This window comes from Podospora pseudoanserina, chromosome 5 (genome assembly GCF_035222485.1).
Source record: "Podospora pseudoanserina strain CBS 124.78 chromosome 5, whole genome shotgun sequence".
Taxonomy (NCBI): Eukaryota; Fungi; Ascomycota; class Sordariomycetes; order Sordariales; family Podosporaceae; genus Podospora; species Podospora pseudoanserina.
The window spans coordinates 3,026-19,151 of record NC_085924.1 but is presented as its reverse complement, the minus strand read 5'-3'; the positions used below and the strand labels follow the sequence as shown (position 1 = coordinate 19,151).

The 16,126-nt window shown below is 50.1% G+C and overlaps 9 protein-coding genes across 9 annotated transcripts; 7 read left to right on the top strand and 2 right to left on the bottom strand.

The window, feature by feature from the left end:
• Positions 1–137: 137 nt before the first annotated feature.
• Positions 138–3,010, top strand: QC764_503100 (uncharacterized protein; the record flags this gene model as incomplete). Its single annotated transcript, XM_062947570.1, has 2 exons — positions 138–604; positions 667–3,010. The coding sequence occupies exons 1-2, from the start codon at positions 441–443 to the stop codon at positions 3,008–3,010; spliced, it is 2,508 nt and encodes an 835-aa protein (XP_062798367.1). The 5' UTR covers positions 138–440.
• A 2,458-nt stretch (positions 3,011–5,468) lies between these two features.
• On the top strand, positions 5,469–6,572 carry QC764_0072300 (uncharacterized protein; the record flags this gene model as incomplete). The annotated part of the gene is made up of 2 exons (XM_062940666.1): positions 5,469–5,650; positions 5,749–6,572. The coding sequence occupies 2 exons, from the start codon at positions 5,469–5,471 to the stop codon at positions 5,933–5,935; spliced, it is 369 nt and encodes a 122-aa protein (XP_062798366.1). The 3' UTR covers positions 5,936–6,572.
• QC764_0072290 (uncharacterized protein) lies at positions 5,612–6,734 on the bottom strand. Its single transcript, XM_062940665.1, has 2 exons — positions 6,310–6,734; positions 5,612–6,250 (listed from the first exon to the last, which is right to left on the bottom strand). The coding sequence occupies exons 1-2, from the start codon at positions 6,585–6,587 to the stop codon at positions 5,728–5,730; spliced, it is 801 nt and encodes a 266-aa protein (XP_062798365.1). The 5' UTR covers positions 6,588–6,734; the 3' UTR covers positions 5,612–5,727.
• Positions 6,735–6,821: 87 nt separating this feature from the next.
• On the top strand, positions 6,822–8,677 carry QC764_503120 (uncharacterized protein). Its single transcript, XM_062947571.1, has 3 exons — positions 6,822–7,689; positions 7,740–8,346; positions 8,402–8,677. Exons 1-3 carry the CDS (start codon positions 6,943–6,945, stop codon positions 8,494–8,496), a joined length of 1,449 nt encoding a protein of 482 aa, XP_062798364.1. The 5' UTR covers positions 6,822–6,942; the 3' UTR covers positions 8,497–8,677.
• Positions 8,678–10,039: 1,362 nt separating this feature from the next.
• Positions 10,040–11,444, top strand: QC764_503130 (uncharacterized protein; the record flags this gene model as incomplete). The annotated part of the gene is made up of 2 exons (XM_062947572.1): positions 10,040–10,251; positions 10,300–11,444. Exons 1-2 carry the CDS (start codon positions 10,167–10,169, stop codon positions 11,442–11,444), a joined length of 1,230 nt encoding a protein of 409 aa, XP_062798363.1. The 5' UTR covers positions 10,040–10,166.
• A 146-nt stretch (positions 11,445–11,590) lies between these two features.
• QC764_503140 (uncharacterized protein) lies at positions 11,591–12,406 on the top strand (the record flags this gene model as incomplete). Its single annotated transcript, XM_062947573.1, has 1 exon — positions 11,591–12,406. One exon carries the CDS (start codon positions 11,591–11,593, stop codon positions 12,404–12,406), a length of 816 nt encoding a protein of 271 aa, XP_062798362.1.
• Positions 12,407–12,969: 563 nt separating this feature from the next.
• Positions 12,970–13,961, top strand: QC764_0072250 (uncharacterized protein; the record flags this gene model as incomplete). The annotated part of the gene is made up of 3 exons (XM_062940664.1): positions 12,970–13,184; positions 13,235–13,495; positions 13,554–13,961. Exons 1-3 carry the CDS (start codon positions 12,987–12,989, stop codon positions 13,959–13,961), a joined length of 867 nt encoding a protein of 288 aa, XP_062798361.1. The 5' UTR covers positions 12,970–12,986.
• Positions 13,962–13,996: 35 nt separating this feature from the next.
• On the top strand, positions 13,997–14,460 carry QC764_0072240 (uncharacterized protein; the record flags this gene model as incomplete). Its single annotated transcript, XM_062940663.1, has 2 exons — positions 13,997–14,207; positions 14,260–14,460. The coding sequence occupies 2 exons, from the start codon at positions 13,997–13,999 to the stop codon at positions 14,301–14,303; spliced, it is 255 nt and encodes an 84-aa protein (XP_062798360.1). The 3' UTR covers positions 14,304–14,460.
• Positions 14,461–14,537: 77 nt separating this feature from the next.
• QC764_503160 (uncharacterized protein) lies at positions 14,538–15,674 on the bottom strand (the record flags this gene model as incomplete). The annotated part of the gene is made up of 1 exon (XM_062947574.1): positions 14,538–15,674. One exon carries the CDS (start codon positions 15,672–15,674, stop codon positions 14,538–14,540), a length of 1,137 nt encoding a protein of 378 aa, XP_062798359.1.
• Between the last annotated feature and the right edge of the window lie 452 nt (positions 15,675–16,126).

Sequence of the window (16,126 nt, the reverse complement as noted above, 5' to 3'; positions counted from 1 at the left end):
ATGATGCATGGGCCTACCCCATGTCTTTCGCGGATCATCCGTGCCATGAGTTACACAGCAGCGTATAGTACAATTTGTCCTGGCATTTTGGCAGGCTTCAGCCTTGAAAGTACCTCCATCAAGGCCTCTGCATGATGGCCCCGAGTATCCGGCTTACATACATCAGTTTTCATTACCTCATATTTTGTCCCTCTGCTTCCTTACTGGTCAGATGGGAGCGTGGGTTATGCTGTTTGACATGTATTCTCACAATGTTGCCTTCTTGTTGACAGCAATGTGAAGGATTCCTATTGCCAGAACACACCAAACAGAACTTCAACATGACGCCATATTAACAGGGAGGGAGGGATTGTCCGAAGTGGAGGACTTGAGGCAAAAAGTACGCCAAGTTACATCGAGGCATACATGAACAATTGTCACCCACCCTTCTTCTGCTTGAGATGTCGGACCTCCTTCCTCCAAGGGCTACACCCATACCCTCAACAGGCTCTCAGCTTCCTCCAAGGGCTTTCCGTACGCCTTTATGCCCAGCCCTACAGCAACGCCGCAAAATCTCATCGAAATTCATACCTATCAAGGGGATGGTGCACGGCCCACCGTCAAAGTAAGTTCCAGTTGCTGCGGCCACGGCCCGTGCTCACAAAAACGCTGACAGGGATTGAATAGGGGTTGGGAGCTTCAGCCTGGTCATGACACCAGCCTTGGGTTTGATCAGGAGACTCGAGCGTGGCTCGAGGAGCTGTATCAAGCATGGGCTAGCAACGCGCCCATCTCGACATTTTCAAGCATTCGCGACGGCCTTGTTGACCAATGTGACCACCTCGACACACGCATCTCTACGTTTTGCTCTGTGGCCAGGATCGTTTCTTCGCATCGATCACAGGCAAATAGAGAACCAGAGTGGAAAGAGCTGCTGGCTTTATCCCACCTGGCAGACAGAAACAAGCGTGAAGAGGCTACCAAAAAGAAGCGAAAACGGGCATACAATGAAAACAACCGTCTACGAAACCTCGCATTTATTGTTGCGCTCTGGTCTCCCGACGTGGTGTTTCACTATGCTTGGAATTGTGCTAGTCAGGTACAAATGAACATGCTCCGAGCGTCTGCAACAAGCTACCCCGACTTCTTCAACGAATTTTTGCCGCGCCTCAATGCTGTGTTATTACAGCGACATCGACAGGCGCTTCTTGGTGGCCGGTTAAAGACGTTGAACGAGGCTCCTCTGCAGCCCCATCGCGACTTTGATCTGATTACATTGGCTTCGACGACAGTTGATGGCAAAATGGAGGATCTGTGGGTAGCCAGTCAGGATGGCCGTGTCGCCGTGGACGCACAGGCGACAGTCTTCTTGCGTGACATCAGACCCGGTCACTATGCGGCCCATCTTTTGCGAAGGGACCGGTTCGGCGTTCTCGCTGCTCGGGGCGAAGCTTGCCTGCCATCTTCGCCAAGACACCAGCATACCATGCCGCTGAGAACCTCGCCTGCGGAAGTGAGTACAGGCGATGATGATGGCCCGAGAGATGCTCAGATAGCACCTGCACAAGACCAACTTCGGGACACACAGCCCAGCTTAGACGTGTCGCTGAATCAGCTAGAGAACTTCCAGGAGATGTCCTCCGCGCCTTCAGAAGCGATGCCACTCTTTGACTCGATGTGGGACTGGAACAGCGCAGACCTGTCCTACAGCATCGATATGCACGATCCCATGTGTTGGCAATCTTCAGCCTTGTTCCTTTCGCCCTCAGCGATGAACTCCTTTGGGCAACATCAACCTTTGACCATAACATCAGAACCCACAACCCCCAGCTTTTCAAGCCCATCCCGAATCCATTCGGAACCTAGCCCAACCTCACCACAATCCAGCGAGTTGGAAGCCGACCTGTACACCTCAGCAGCTCTATATCTTGGAACGGCTCCAATCACAGGAAAATGCTTGGCCAGCCTGGAGGAAACGCTTCATAACCAATATTACCCTACAATTATGCCTTATATCGACAGCATGCTTGCAAAGGAGGCCCGGCAGGAGCCCCTTGAAACCCACCAAGACCAGGCACCACCGCTGGAGGCAGCCACAAAATGGGCCTCAATGTGGACGCAAGGCAATGCGGTCCTGCCCGGTCGTGCTGCATCTCCCATGGATGCTGATGTGCTCTATCTCACCTCCAACGAAGCTATCCAGGCCGCTAAAGCACACCAAGTGTTCGAAAAGCCAGTGATCATCAAGGAAACCTTTCTAGATTCTGGTATGCACGCGATGCTTGATTCTTTGTGTTTATTGAAGGATGAACTTGCCAACTCTGTTCACGATCGAGGCACCTCCAATCTCAGAAACATGACCCACTCGCATCGACCTTTATTGACCATGCTTCCACGTTTCCGTCTACTAGACTATCTGGTAGAGCGACTCAGACTACGCACTAGCAGGAGTGCCAGTGCATGCCAACAACTTGGAAGCCCCGAGGTTTTGCCTGAGATCAGAACCGACTTCAACGCCGTCACCCTTCCCCATGTCTGCTTTGGGCCATCCTTTGCCACCATGAGTGGGGTTTGGTTGCGTAATCTTGAGGGTCTCAAAATTTGCATCTTTGCCTCTCTTTCTGACACTGATACGGACCCTGCGCTGAAGAGTCTTGAGAGAAGTGATACACAAAGGGCTTTTATTTTGGAGCAAGACGATATACTCATCATACCCCCTGCTTCGAGAATAGTTTACACCGTTTATTCCCCTGTTCAGGGTATCATGGAAGGGGGTATATTTTGGGATAGTCTTGCTCTCAGTAGTCTTTTGGACAGCACAGTGTGGATCCAAAGACGTGGACCAGGGGTGGCGTCAAAGTTCGATGAAGCCATCACATTCCACTCTCGACAGCTGCTAGGACTGTTAGAAGCGTTGAGGTCTCTTATGGACGTACATCCCCATTTGTTCGGGGACAGCATTGTACCCAGTCTGTTGGAGAGTTTGGACCAGGCTTTGGCTAGATCTGATCACAGTAGGGAGGCTCAATAATTGAAATGATTACCAAGAAACCTTGCGTCGTAGTGACGGTCCGTGCTACTTATTTCGTGATAGCTTTGTATGGCAGCTAATCGACCTTAGCAGTTCGGATTCTCGGATCAACAGTCTCCATTTACTTGCACCTTGTTTACTGCGGAACCCGACCATGACCCATGATTCCATACGTTGTAGGGTCATATCCATCACGCTCCCAACAAGAGTTGCTGACATGACTCAGTGCGGGACGCGGGATGAAAGAGCTTAGGAAGCCCTGAATACTAGATATAGAATGCCCACAGAGATCGATCTCCTTTTTCGTAATGGAAGCACACATCTCGTCGCTTTCAGTCACAAGAAAATTGCTCCATCATGTTAAACTTGGAATCTTTACTCTTGATAATTGTCCCTCTTAGCTGTTTTCTTTACATCTCGTTCCCATGGCGAAAACCACGACTCTCGTTCCCAACTTGGTCCAATGCTTCCACAACAGGCCACATAGCGATATTGACCGACGAAAAGCCCAAGTCACCACGCCTAGAAAGAAAGCGGCAGCAACGAATGCGTCACTTCAAAGATCTTTACCACAAAGTTCAAAATCTGGAGCGGTTCCCAGAAATCCTGCCCCAAGTTCGAGAAACGTTGCTTTCGTTACTCGAACAAGGACTCCGGATGGCCAAGTACAAGGACCGATCTCCCAGCATTCTCAACATCGCGACCTTTGATGCCTCCCGTCTCCAAAGCTTCATCCAAGATATCCAGCTCGATGTGGGTCTGGAATTCGAAGCCTACATGCGTCGAAGGGAGCTTGGTGGTGGACCTGAGCTGTTCAAAAGCTTCGAAGAAGCCTGCATGTTTCTCAAGAACAGCGCACCGTGGAACTACACCGATGGCGCATGGCTCGCACGGATTCATCAGGTCACAACCCCCTTCGCCTTTCGGGGCGTGACAAAGGATGCTTGGCAAATCTTTTCAGAAGAGCTTGGTGATGGTGATCTGGAAAAGAACCACATATTGCTCTACAAGGAGCTTCTCCAGAGCGTGGGTGTGGACCTGCCCAACGGCGACTCGCTCGATTTCACACACCCACGCCATGGCATGGAGGATGAGACGATTTGGAGATATGCCATTGGACAACTCCTCATTTCCGTCTTTCCTAACGAGTTTTTACCCGAGATTCTGGGGTTTAATCTCCACTACGAGCAGCCTGCCATTGGGGTCTTGAAAGCCAACAAGGAGCTGCCCGAGTTTGGGATCTCGCCCTACTACTATGCTTTGCACATTTCGATCGACAACGCGCACTCGGGTCACTGCGCGATGGCGATTGGCAACATTGCACACTTTATGGAGATTGTTCAGAACACGGGCATCATGGATCCGCAGATAGCGTGGAGGCGTGTGCAGGCTGGCTATTGCCTCGGGCAGAGTCTCGATGACAGGGATACCGTGGATGATTATGAGGACAAGCTGGTTGACATCATCTGCAAGAAAGCCACCATTGCCACCAAGATTCATTGCACGAGTCGCGCCCGGATCGGAAAAAGAAAATTGTCATCTTGGTTTTCTGCTCCTCCTTCGAGCCCCAAGGATGATGACGGTTGGAAAGATGAGTTCCTTGACGCCTTGGCAGACTCCAAGCCATGGGTATGCAGAGGTGACAGCAGCAAGAGCCTTTTGATGCGGGAGCTGGGCTGGAGAGGGAGGATGTTTGGTGCTTTCACTCATGTCGAGACTGAACTGCTTCGGAACTGGATTGACTCCCTCAGACCACATGGCAAGGATATGGGCGAGGCTTATTGGGGGCTTGTTGGTGGCTATCAGAGCCTGGAAAAGACGTTTGACCCCTCGCGTCATGATGCTGCGGTCAGCCATCCGACTTTTCCCGTCACGAGAACCTGGTCGCTGTGCGAGATGAACGATTTTGAGCCAAAGTCACCAATCCAGATACACAAGTCGGCAGTTGAAATAGACGCCCTACTACCACTGTGGTTTGCCCATGCAGGACTCCTGGAAAATATCATCAGCTCCCCTCACCAGACAATCACACCCCTGGTGTCCAACTGTTTGCAAATATTGCGAGCAGAAAAGGGCTACAAGCCGGTGGGCACAGGTATTGCCTGCATGGATGAGCAGCATTGGCCTGGCTACAGCCCCGACCTGGTGGCCCTGGGTCTCGAAATGATGAAGAATAGGGGTTTGCCACAGCCGACCTGTTTAGGAGACATAATTGGCCGTCCAGAAGATGAGAACCTCAATGACTCCGGCAGGTTTTCCCATGACCTTTTAGGGTGGGCTCAGCACCCGATGATCAACAGCGTCTTTTTGCTTGGTCTGGCGCGTGCTTTTCTTGATTTGGAGCAATGGGTGGCTGACAATGGAGAGTTGCTGGGAAGAAGGGAGAGGCTTTGTCTGTCAGAAATGATCCAACGGAAGGCCACTGGCTTTGAGACATGTTGGGCGGAGCTGAAGAGGGATGGGCTCCGATGCTGTGAGTTTGTCACTGGGTATGATCTTGGACGGGCAGAAATCGACCGACTGTTGGTCTTGGGTTGAGAAGAAGCAGATGGAAATTGTGGGTGTATCTGGGTACCTAAACCATAGTTGTAAAGGTTTTGTCGCAAAAAACATGAGGTGGCTTTTGTGTTTGATATCTAGGTATGATATGTATTGCTACTAACCCATTGCCATCCCGTCCAAAGACAAAAAACGAAGGTCTCAAGCTTAGCAGTCTACTAATTTGAATCTTCAAACAGATCAAACATGACCAAGTTTATCTCGTTCTCCCCCATCTTCACCCTATGCCAGGGGTTGTACAGCCGACCTCCCGAGTTCTTTGCCGACTGGGCAGCTACATTCAGAATTGGCATGTTGCGATTCACCTCAACCAACTTCCACTCGTTTGTAGACCTATCCAAGACTTCGAGAAAGGGCTCGTCATAGAACGTGAGAGTGAGGAAACCGTCATCGGTGTGGCCGTCCATTAGAGGTGTCCCGGCACGTGCCTTTGAGATGCCCAATGTTAGATGACTTTGGCCGGGTCTGGTGGCGTCCTGCAAACTGGCCGGGAATCGTTCATCCATCGAGCTTGCCAACGTCATGCCAATCTCGCGGAGTATCTTATCGATGAACGAAGAGACATTTTCGACCTTGTCTGCCACCAGCTGAAGTGCTTCGGGAAGTTGAGACCGGTCCCCTGCCATTTGCTCCTTGCGACCAAGGTGAATCTTTTCGACACCAATGGGAGAAGTGTAAAATCTGAGAAAAGGGCCTGGATTAGCGATGAGTAGAAAAGAAGAATTTCGGCCTGTACCCACCCGTTGTATCGAATACCCGTGTGATATTTGGACTTCTCCTCCTGCGGCTGTTCAAAAAAGGCTCGTTGATGCTGTATCACGGTTTGCAGGTCTTTCAGGAATTGCTTTGCCGTGGATCCCTGGAGGTCCAAGAACAGCATTCCCTGGTCAGACAAGGCCTGGGCTAGCTTCCTCACCTCGGCGTTGTCGTTGCGCCTGAGCTGCTCGTATCTAACAACCTCAAGCTCGAGGGTCTTGGTTGAGGAAGTGGGTGTATCAATGGCCATTTTGAAAGTCATAGAAAATTCTAAAGCGAGGACAACCTAAGGCACGCAATGTCATTCATCAACAACCATTCTGGGGTGTTATACCTGGTTGGGGTGCCATGAGGCAGGATTGCATCCACGCAGAACGACTAACCCCCGCAAACTCTTACCAAGCGCTACCTGTCTTGCTCAGCTTCGTGCTACCATCAGTGCACAAGTCCGATTCAACATGCTTGGCCAAACCTCTTGACCGAGATGTTCAGGCCGCCGCTATTGCCATAAATTCCATCATTATCTAGTGACACATGGCATTTACTCTTGAAATTACCCCCCCTCAACCTGATCTCAAAGGAAAGTAATCTTATTCAATACCGTACAACAGTGCACGATGCTTAATGCTAGGCAGATGTCATCCCAACTTGCACCATTTCACCTGTCGAACGACGACACCGACACCAGGTCTTTGGATGTCCGCGTTCACAACAGCCCAATTCTATCCGATGACAGCAATTCAGTTGCGGTGTTGTTCAGATGCGCCAATGGGCATTTTCTTCAAGCTACAGTGGAATCAAAAAATGGCCTTGACAATGGTGTCTTCGATACCGTCAGCTTTCTAACGCCAGAGTCACTTGTTCGGGTTACCGCTCGATCGGTGGCTCATGACACTGACTTTGACATCACTCCAATCGAGCTCTGCGATATCCACTACCTGTCGGCCGCCAAGACTCCAGGTGCTTATAGCAATGTCCTTCATGGAGCTTCAGGGGAAGTTCTAGCTTCGATCCAATCTCGTACGAAGTTAATCGAAGAGAGACTCGACAACAGACTCCTGGATGCTCGTGTTCCTGCAACAGCAGCAATCTTCAAGCTTTTCTCGGGGGTCCATGAGCTGGCAGTGGAATACCTCAAGCTCCATGACTTTTACCACGTCCCAACCCCTGCACTTGTTGGCTACGAATTCCCAGGAGAGGAGGACGACTTGTTTACAGTTCCATACTTCGGCAGGACAGCCAGATTGGCGCCAACAGGTGAGATACACCTTGGAATGGCACTTTCAGCCGACCTGGAGCGCGTCTACGACTTTCACACAGTTTTTCGGAGGGAGCCCGTTTCTGATGGCAGACATCTCACGGAGGTAGAGAATCCTCCTTTTTCTTGGTTTGGAAAATGCTGATTTGGTCACAGTTCACCATGCTGGAACTTGTATTCAATCTTCAGCATAGCTGGATAGAGATCCTCGATTTTGCTGATAGTCTACTGGTATCACTTCTACACTCTTTGCAGAGTCAGGACAAATACACTGCGCTCACCAACACCGCAAAACGACTCTACCCCCTAGCTGGCACTTTCAAGCTAGGTCTTGGGAAGAGTGGAAAGCTCCCACGCATCCGTTTCAATGAAGCCAAAACTCTTCTGAGAGACTTTATAGGTATTGAGTCCGACGATGACAAAGACTTCACTAGGAGCGAAGAAGCAGCACTCGGCAGATTCCTCGCCAGCGAAGAATCCCACGTCAGCCCTCCAACCGATGTTTTCTTCATCACTCACTTCCCGAAACATTTGAGGTCCTGCAATATCTATCCCTCTGATGAACAGGATGACACAACCCAATCTTTCGATGTCATTCTCAGAGGACAGGAATGTGTTACTGGATGCCGACTACTCCACAGCGCTGAAGACCTAGCAGCCGCATTTGCCAACCGACCTCATCCGATTGAGCCGGAAACGCCGGAATGGAGGCCGTACATGACAGCCCACGAAATTGGCATGCCTCCTTGGGGAGGCTTCGGGTGTAGGTGTTTCGTGTTGATCCTTGCGACATGGGAATCGTGCTGACTTATCTGCAGTGGGTATTAACCGTCTTGTACAGGGTTTCTTGGGCTTGGAAGACATTCGCGAGACGGTGTTATTTCCTCGTGATGCTGCCCGTCTTTTACCCTAATGGGAGAGAATTGACAGATGGCGTGGTTCTCCAATGGCCAGCTCATTTCTACTCTTGACTTCATTCCCGACGACAACCAAATTACCGACATTTTGGTTGGAAAGTAACACTGATTGGACAGGGAATATGGTAGTCGAATTTGATAGAAATCTAGAAATCTAAACTCGATTCATGGATCAAGGCCTTACGTATGTCTCGAACTTCTGGGTTGCTGGCCTACACCTTATGGTCTCAGGAGCTCGGGGGATTAGATAACTGTGCCCATCACACAAGGTAATGACCTGTTTCCTAAAAGCTGATCGTCGGCACCATCCAGTTACCCAAACACCAACCCAACCGTCGGAACCAGTCGATGTTGCTCAACCTTTCACACCGATGTAGGAGCGCAGAGAAAGTAGGTTTCAGTTCGGTATTGGCAGCAAAGCTTTGCTGCAACAAGTATCCGAGGTCAAGCATGAGGGTGCCAAAATGTGGCCAATCTTGTCCTGTCGGAGCATTGTAAGATATGTTCTCTTGTTCTCGGCCTTCGCTGTTCAATACCAGCAGACAGTATACCGGATCGCATGATATCATTCACGACAAACTCTGCCAGCTTATTACCGTCAATACGCAAAGCAATGTGACGAAGCACTGGTGCTCTGGTCTTCTCGATGTGGTTATACTCTCACTCTTTAGTTTAAGGAGGTTTGTTTCTGGGTCGACATTGGCTACAAGCTGATCGGTTAAAACATTGTCGTCCTGCAACAAAATATTGGAACTGTGTCTCGAATTGCTTTCAAGCCATACCTCTACTGACGAGGCTCCTTATAGGTATGCTCTGCGCCAAAGTACCTAGCCTGGTAACAATGCTCAACGATTGATACGAACATGTCTACCCATAGATGACCGTCAAAGCTTGACTGATGAAGTGTTCTCAGAGCTTCTTGGAGAGTTTTGGAGACCTTGAATGCCACAAAGCTCGATGCAGGGCTTGTTTAAATATGGGATCAGAGGCAATATTTGTTTTGGAAAACGATCTTGATTGGTTGGGTGCCGGAAAAGGAAGAGCCGTGTAACCATTGCGGCGAGCCCGAATAATGTCGCTGCGGTATATCTCGCAAATAGGTCCTTGGTCATCGTTACCCTTAAGAGGACACGCTCTTACCATTCGTATTTTTTCTTTGCTTTTGAGGCGAGTATAGCGAGTAGGCATTTTGGATAGTTCGCGTGTAGGTTCCTCCTTTTCTTTAGTTATCGTGCCGGGAGGATTGCCCAGCTGTTCAACGTCAAGGAGCTGAGGGACATTGTGAAAGAGATTCTGGGCTCGATTTTGTGGGTCTGCTGCACAGCATTGTGAGCTATGTCAGATGAAATGGTCCCCTTTTCATGGTATGTTTTCAACCTTTTGGAAATATGATCTGGGGAGACCTGTAGTTCTTGTTAAAAAGTGTTGATGCGGGTATCCTCACCGTCTGAGACGTTGGAAAAAGGGTTCAGAGCTAGCGTCCATCGTCATCCGAGGCTAAGCTAAAAATAGGTAGGCGGCTTCCGCCATTGCCGAGGCCTGACTTTGTTCGGTTCCTTCGGACCTCAACCCATTCAACAGTTGAATGACAGCAGTTGATAAAGCCCAATGATGCATAATAGTTTTTAGGCACCTCGGGGCCCGATTTCTCGTGAATTTGTCAAAGATGACATCAAAACAGAAGTTGCGCCCAGACGCCAGTCCGGAGGTCCTTGACTGGATCTCCTTGGTTGCCTTATTTCCCCTCTTCTGTATGTTTTTCGCATTGTAACCCGTTGACAGCAGCTAATCATCAACAGTAACAAAATGGTCGCTAGCATTTTTGTTTTCTAACCAGAAATCTCTTCACTGGCGCCAAAACTGCGCCCTGACATTTCTGCGCACGCAAAGAAGCATATTTCCCACCCCTCTGCTCAGATGGCTGGTCCGTCGTGTTTCCACGGGATCCACAATCAAGGACTACTGCAGCAAGCACAAGATCGCACACCAGATCGTCACTTTACCAGCTTCATTGACCGAGCTTCATCCTGCTCTTTTGCCGCCAGCAGTGTTGCATATTTTGACACTGGGCAATGTCGAAGCCAAATCCAGGTCTGGGAAAGCCCCGACGCTTCTTTACTTTCACGGCGGTGGTTTCGTGAATCCATTGCGATCCCCTCACATGCCCTTTATCCTCGCATGTGGCCATTCAGTTCGAGCGAAGCAAATCATCATTCTCGAATACAGCCTAGCCCCGGAACACCCATACCCAGCACAGCTCATCCAATGCGTGGCGTCCCTTTCCTATCTTATGTGCACCTCCTCTGGTCTCGGCATCTCTGCCGAGGACATTATCTTAGCGGGCGACAGTGCAGGTGGTACGCTGGTTGGATCAGTATTGTCCCACATCCAGAACCCTAGCCCTTATGCCCCAAAGCTCCAGATCAAAAGTGGTGAAGAGTTCCAGGCCGCGGTGATGATTAGTCCGTTTGTCAGACTGCACAAGGAGTCGATGGACTCCCCAATGGGAAGCTACAAAATGAATGAAAAGCGAGATTACCTGACCAGAATACAGGTGGATGAGTTTGGAGAGGCTTGGAAGGGGGATGAAAAGGAGGTTTGGGCAAATCTGTGCGGAGTTGAGGGAGCAGACAAGGTGTGGCAGGCTGTGTTTCAAGGAAAAGGTGGGGCCAGGTTGGTGAAGAAGCTGTTCATCACGGTTGGGACAGCAGAAGTGTTTTTGGACGACTGTAGATTCTTTGGCGGGGAGTCGTACGCCAATACCCGGACCGTGATTGCGAAACAGGAAAAGAATAAAGACTGGATGGAGGAACTGGGGAGTGGGGAGAGGATCATGGTCGAGTGTGAAGGTGAGGCGCACGTCCAAGCGGTGCTCGATGCTGCTTTGGGATATCAGGATGGGGTCATGACAAGGGCAATCATGACGTGGCTTAAGACGTTGTAGTGGAAATAGTGTAGAAACAACTCGGCATCCTTGCTGACTCAGAACCTTGCAAAGTTGGACGCAGGGTGGGGTAGGCCTCTTCGGATCTCCATCTCCATGCCGGCCGCGGCTTGAGTTCAGGTGATTCTTCCCATCAATCATCCAAAATGGCAGACAAATACATTCACGGCCACTCAGCCGCCGTTCTCGCCGCTCACTCTCGGCGCACCGCCCAGCGGGATGCAGCGTATCTCATTCCTCACATCAAGTCCCACTTCGACATTCTCGACATTGGGTGCGGACCAGGAACCATATCTGCCGACTTGGCCGCTCTCGTGCCTCAAGGGAGGGTGACATGCGTCGAAATCACCGAGTCGGCTCTCAATGCAGCACGCAGCACATTTACTTCTCGCTCCCTTGGCAATGGCAACTTTGTGGTCGGAGATGTGACCTCTCGCCTACCGTTTGAGGACGATAGTTTCGATGTCGTACATTTACACATGGTCATTATGCATCTGCCCTGCGACGCCACTGTTGCACTGAAAGAGGTCCGAAGAGTGCTCAAGCCAGGAGGCGTCGTTGGATGCAAGGAGATGATCATGAGCACAACCAGGTGGTTTCAGGTGGATAAGAGACTCGACATGTGGGAGAAGGCGATCACGGGCACGATTCTCGAGACCGGAGGCAGTCCAGACATGGGGATGGGCTTGAAGAGCGCTGCACTGGAAGCTGGGTTTGAACAGCATAAGGTGAAGAGCACGGCAAGTTCATGGTGCTTCTCGGAGGAGGAGGCAGTCCAATTCTTTGGCGATAGTTGTGCGGAAAGATTCAGGGAGGGAAGCCAGCTTCGGGAAAGGACTATCGGAGGAGGCCATGCAACACCCGAGGAAGTTGATGACTTTGTCAAAGCTTGTCATGAATGGAAGGAGAAGAAGGGTTCGTGGTTTGGGGTTATGAATGGAGAGCTTTTGGCATGGAAGTAGTAGGATATGACCCCTTTAACTATCATTCCGAAATGAAGATTATGTTTTTTTCTGTCTGCATCAGAGGGTGCTGCCAGGACTGCCGGTGGTTCCATCCCGGTTTAGGGGTGCACTACTTTTGACATTTATCCATATACTTCGATAGCTACCAGGTATAGAGTACTTTGTAATAGCAAGGTATTCCGGAAAGAAAACAAACAATTTATTTTCTGGGAAAGGTGTTCTAATCGGACAGGTGACCGAACCTGTCCAAAGAGAGTGTGCTAAGCTCCCAGGTTGGGTCGACAGGAAACATTGTTTGCCAACTGGGACGTAAGGTATATCAAGTAAGTTGTGTATGCTGTCTCCTCACAACTCCAGCTCTACTATGCCGAGGGTTTCGATAGCCTCTCGGATATATCCCCCGAAACTTAATTGCTTCCAAGTTTCAATTGGCCGCTCCTTGCAACGCTGGAGGAGGGTGGTGTCTTCATTTATTGAGCGGCAACCTGGCACAGTCTACTTATAACCGGCAGACCCCCGGTTCAGTCTCAATATGCTTGTTGCTGATAGTTTCTGATCAAGCAATTCCCGTCTAATCATGATTTTCACATTCATTTTTGCGGGCCTACTCCTTCAGGTTGTTCTTGTAACCTCTCAAAATGTCATTGTTGGCAAGCTCCTCCGCTTCGCGTGCTCTCAGCTTGTCATCGAGAGGACGGATCCATTGGTCAATCCCGGCTTGAGCCCTTCACCACATACACACCAGATCGTGGGTGGAAACTCATTCAACGTGACAGTAGGATGGACCTTGCTTTTGATGGCAGCAAATGGCGCTGACAAGTCCAGATGGATCCTTCAGAGATGGAACCCTCTCGGGCATCCACTTGCACCACTTGCACGTATTCTGAAGACTTCTCCAACTACTGGACTGCCTCTCTCTATTTTCGCTCTCCAGAAAATGGCTCTTTCAAGCTTGTTCCTCAACGTCCAAACTTTGTGGGACTGGATGGAGTCCGTCATCCAGTAGGAGGAGGGATTACGGTCTATTACATGACATCCGTTTTTGGCAGTACATCTGGTAACGGAAAAGTGACAGCATTTCCCCCAGTGAGTTTCCCCTTCAAGATCTTTAGGTTGCAATCTTCCAGCCTGACTGGTGTCTCAGGGCTTCAGAATGCTCGCCGGCTCGCCAGACATCACGTCAAAAGACCGTACCTTCCCCGGCATCTGCCACCGCTGCAATGGCAACACGACAGGATTCACCCCGTGTGACTCTGCTGATAGCTCTGAGCTGCCGACGAAAGTGTGCCCTGGTGGTATTCGGGGCTCTGTGATATTCCCATCTTGTTGGGACGGTAAAAACTTGGATTCTCCCGACCACAGTTCACATGTTGCATACAGCCCTGTCGGAGGAGGGAGACTGGCCGGTCAGGCCTGCCCAGAGACACACCCGGTGCGAATCCCACAGTTGATGTATGAAATGCTGTGGGATACATCACAGTTCAATGACCCGGCTTATTTTGATGAGACAGCCAAGAGGCAGCCGTTTGTGTACAGCTTTGGTGACGGGTAAGTGGCCAATGTCTTGAAAGTGTGAGCTTGCCTAAGATGTCAATTGATAGCATAGGGTATGGACAGCACGGTGACTATATCTTTGGCTGGAAGGGAGATGCTCTTCAGCGGGGGATGGATGCTGTGCTGGGGGATGATTGCGTTAACGATCGGTGTCATGCGTTGGAGTTCCAGTCTGCTGCAGAAGGCGTGGCTTGCGCGAAACCAACACAGGTTGAAGGGGAGATTGTTGGAAGAGGCGGTGAATGTAAGTTTATGCGTGTCATGAAGAATTCTCCAGGTTGTACTAATACCGCCAGGGCTTCAAACACTTCCAGGGAATCCACATCTCAGGCAGGCATAGAATCACGAAGTCCGCAGGACGAAATTATGGTAAGCTGACATTTCACGTCATTTGAAAGCAATCAGTTGGATAGGTAGCATCACTGTCTGCGGTTTTCTTCAACAAGACATAGTGGAGTTTGTTCTATTAGATAAAAATTTGATACTCAAAGGTCGAGAGGAACTTTACCCATGGTATGGTTTGTAAATGCCAAGAATATGTCGCACTATCCTGCCTAGGTAACTATCCACGGCATCATTCCTGCAGCATTGCCTTCAAAGTGTCGGCTGGTGTCCGAGTAGGCGCAGCCAGCTTCAAGACTGCCTCACTTGTGGCAGACGCTGTGCACTCCCCATTCCACGCTGTCTCTGGGCCATGCTTCATAGACATCAAAACACTTTGGGACCCTTGAGTCGCACCAATCACATAATCAAGAAACGACATATCTTTGAAGATGACGTTGTCCACGCTGGTGCCGATGTACCTCTCAACCAACTCAAGGATCTGTCTTCCCGTAATGTCCTCAGGTCCATTAACAACATATTTGGCGTTGTTATGTGGTGAGACGTCCTCTTGCAATAACAGATGCGCCGCCAAAACTCCCACGTCGTTGGCGTCGACAGTCCCAACAGGTGCATCCTCTGATGCCACCAACCGAAGTGTGTCTTGTTTACCCGTCTTGCGATATTGCTTGATGAACTCGGCTGCGGTAGCTAACCAGAAACTGGAGAAGTTGTTGGCCTGGAGAGACGTCCATTGCAGCGGCTTAAACTCTGGTGTGCTGAGCAAAGCCTCGATTGCCCAATGGATGCGCGGATAATAGGCTTCGCAGTCAGGTCTGACGTTGGCTGCTGTTGTCGAAATGCGCACTACGTATTTGACGCCGGCTTTGAGAGCGGCAACGTGGAATGTGGTTTCTTCGGCAAACTGACTTGGCTGGCTAGGAGTTGCGACAAAGGCCCTTTCTATCTCGTGCTCACGTAGCCACTGTGCCGTGATATCCATCCAGTTCTTTTCGAGGACTTGAACATTTGGGAGAATCGCGAGATGTTTTGCGACCGGACTGTGCAGCGATCGTGTCAAGGCGATGACAGCGCATGTTGAAAGCTTGGACAAGGTTTCCACAACACTTTGGCCGGTGTTGCCAGTCGCACCAACGATTAAGTAAGTAGGCGCCATTATGTTGGGAATTTGAGATGGAAGGTTTGATGAAGGAAGTAAATTGTCTAGCATCTCTGCGCGCATATTTATGAATGCTGTGGAGACAAGCGCCGCGGCGGCCGTCTTAGCTCCGCGGCGTTCAAATATTACAAAGCTGCGTCCTGATGGTACAATAGAGTAACCGAAGCATAGAGATATAGAGGAATGGAAAAGAAAGCGACTGGTTTCCATGTAATATTGTCACGAACCCCTATGTAGAACCGCTGAAAGGGATACTAGTCGAAGGCACTTCTGAACAATCCTGGTTCGGTATAGCTAAATAATATATAACAAATGGCTTGTCTCAATCACAATAGTCTAAGTACCAACGATTGTGACTTGTATTGCATACTGCGGAACTGTCTATCTACTCCAGCCAGTTCCTCCGTATATATAGACCTTGGGACCGTGGACCATTGACTTACAGACGGTCCTCGGTCCACTCTTGATTGGCCGATACTGGACCGTGGGCCGTGAGCTCCGCCCCGGTCCCCGGTCCCCACCTTATTGTCCATTCCGTCCAACTGGACTGTGAGCCCCTCTCGATCGCTCGGTCCAGCCCTAATTGGCTCTCGTGGCCCCACTGTCTCGCAAAACCGTGACAATATAATAGTAAAGTCGTCGTTTAATAAAGTCAGTTACTT

Bases quoted from the DNA above. Each gene is read 5' to 3' on its own strand.
- QC764_0072290 (XM_062940665.1), bottom strand. From the start codon at position 6,587: ATGACTTTCAAAATGGCCATTGATACACCCACTTCCTCAACCAAGACC. The intron at 6,251-6,309 runs GTGGGTACAGGC...CCCTTTTCTCAG, and splicing joins ACGGGTATTCGATACAACGG to ATTTTACACTTCTCCCATTG.
- QC764_503120 (XM_062947571.1), top strand. From the start codon at position 6,943: ATGCTTAATGCTAGGCAGATGTCATCCCAACTTGCACCATTTCACCTG. The intron at 7,690-7,739 runs GTAGAGAATCCT...ATTTGGTCACAG, and splicing joins ATGGCAGACATCTCACGGAG to TTCACCATGCTGGAACTTGT. The intron at 8,347-8,401 runs GTAGGTGTTTCG...ACTTATCTGCAG, and splicing joins TCCTTGGGGAGGCTTCGGGT to TGGGTATTAACCGTCTTGTA.